The sequence below is a fragment of the Rhipicephalus sanguineus genome, chromosome 4 (genome assembly GCF_013339695.2).
Source record: "Rhipicephalus sanguineus isolate Rsan-2018 chromosome 4, BIME_Rsan_1.4, whole genome shotgun sequence".
Classification (NCBI taxonomy): domain Eukaryota; kingdom Metazoa; phylum Arthropoda; class Arachnida; order Ixodida; family Ixodidae; genus Rhipicephalus; species Rhipicephalus sanguineus.
This window is the reverse complement of record NC_051179.1, coordinates 172,163,384-172,165,363: the sequence shown is the minus strand read 5'-3', so window position 1 is coordinate 172,165,363 and position 1,980 is coordinate 172,163,384. Positions and strand designations below refer to the sequence as shown.

General features: G+C 47.0%; 1 protein-coding gene across 1 annotated transcript; it reads right to left on the bottom strand.

The window, feature by feature from the left end:
- Positions 1-386: 386 nt before the first annotated feature.
- Positions 387-858, bottom strand: LOC119391851 (shematrin-like protein 2). The gene has a single exon (XM_037659500.1). It carries the CDS (start codon positions 856-858, stop codon positions 409-411), a length of 450 nt encoding a protein of 149 aa, XP_037515428.1. The 3' UTR covers positions 387-408.
- Positions 859-1,980: the final 1,122 nt, after the last annotated feature.

Genomic DNA, 1,980 nt, shown 5'->3' with positions numbered 1-1,980 from the left:
TTGGCATTCTGTCACAACACTTCGGACGAGACTTACAGCGAATGTCAGGCTGCACATGCTTGTAACCCTCGCGTAGAGGAAAAAAAAAACATTTAATAGCAGCAGGCATTAAAAATGTCAATAATTTTGCGCGCTGCATTGGAATCGATGCTGTAATGCAAGAATGATCATTCGACAATTTATTTTCAAGCCATGAATTCTTTTATTTTTCACCGCTGAGAAAATACTCTGCCATTTCATATTGTGGATGCTCCATACTGTTATTAAAAATATTTAACAAGCAAATATCACAGACGTGCCGTGAGCTTGATGTTTCATTATCAAGTAATGGCGAGGCAGTGTTTAGCCTTAGCCAAACCCGTATTAAATAAGGTGGTTTCGTCTGCAATAAGCAGTTAAACATCCTGTTCATCCCTTGTAGCCGTAGCCGCCGTATCCGTAACCACCGTAACCTCCACCGTAGCCGCCGTAGCCGTAACCACCGTAGCCTCCACCGTAGCCGGCGCCTCCTCCGTAGCCGCCGCCATATCCTCCGCCGAGACCAGAATGAGCTAGAAGGGCTCCTCCTCCGCTAACCTTGTTCACGTGATGCACAGACCTGACCACGAAAGCAGGTCCAGCGACAACCTTAGCAAACGCAGGTCCTCCACTCAAAAGGGCCACACTGCTGCCGACACCCACACCACTGACGCCGTAGCCACCACCGTAGCCACCACCGTATCCGAGGCCACCACCATAGCCCAAGCCTCCTCCGTAGCCAAGGCCTCCTCCGTAGCCAAGGCCTCCTCCGTATGCTCCAAGTCCACCCGCTGTTGCAGTAGCCATGATGGCACAAAAGGCGATGACAGTGCACTGCATAGATTAACGACAACATTGTTGCTTTGCGGAGTACATTAGGACGCGAGAATTCTAATAGAGAGACTCATGAGTAGGAAACAATACTTTCAGCATAAACTAGGCCAAGAAACTCGTCTATAAAATAGGCACAGACTGTAGAGTAGCATTGTTGTCATTATTTGATATGTTGGGAGAAACTGGAAATGTACAGATATATCGGCGACTAGTGAACTCCAGTGAGCTAGCCTGAAAATATAAACCCAGTCTTTCTATAAAAAAGTGCAGTTCTAAGAAACTGCGCGAGATATATTTAGCTATATGCACTATTTCTTGAAGACATTACTTGAAGTTACTTGAGTTACTTGAAGACATTTGCAACGCTAGAATTCTTCCCAAAATATTTCCATAGGCGGCCGAAGTTTGAACTGTTGTCGCACTTGATTTCTCTGAATTCATGTCGCTCTCTATCAACCCATGTTGCACAAATGGCTAACGTCAGTTGTAATAGGATCCGGGAGGCGACATACCCGCCTCCGTTCTTAGCATTCTTACCAGGCAGTTCATGTTGCGGCTGCTGCTTGTTGAGAGCGGATGACTGAACCACCGTTACTCTGCGGCTTATATACACTTCAAAGTGCTCCACCCACTCTCTCGCCACATACAAAGTGTCACGATCGAACTAGCTGCACACAGCGTGCGACGAGAAAAAAAAAATTTAAATCGGTACACCTTAGGAAGCCGCCTGTGTCCGTCGTGCTATATCGCACTTCACTAAGTGCTATATTGTCTTCTATCTGCCTGTATACTGCAGACACGGAAACAAAAGAGCCGCTCGCTCTCGTCCTGGAAGATAAGGGAAACCAATATCTCGTGTCTCAGCTACCCGGGTGGTTCTTCCTTCGAGAGGCGAGGAAGCCAAGGAGCACGTCTTGAATACCGGTGCTACATTTAGCCCTAGGCGCAGCGGTGGGGGACGTTGCGCTGTCGTCGACGTCGCATACAAATGTTACGAGAGCTGCTACACTGCACTTACTTTTCTTTTTTTTTCTTTTTCTTTTCTTTTTTTTTTGCAAGTGACCCGCGGTGACAGAGTGCTGCAGTAGTAAAAACAAAATCCCCCTATTGCCTGTGTGTGTTATCACA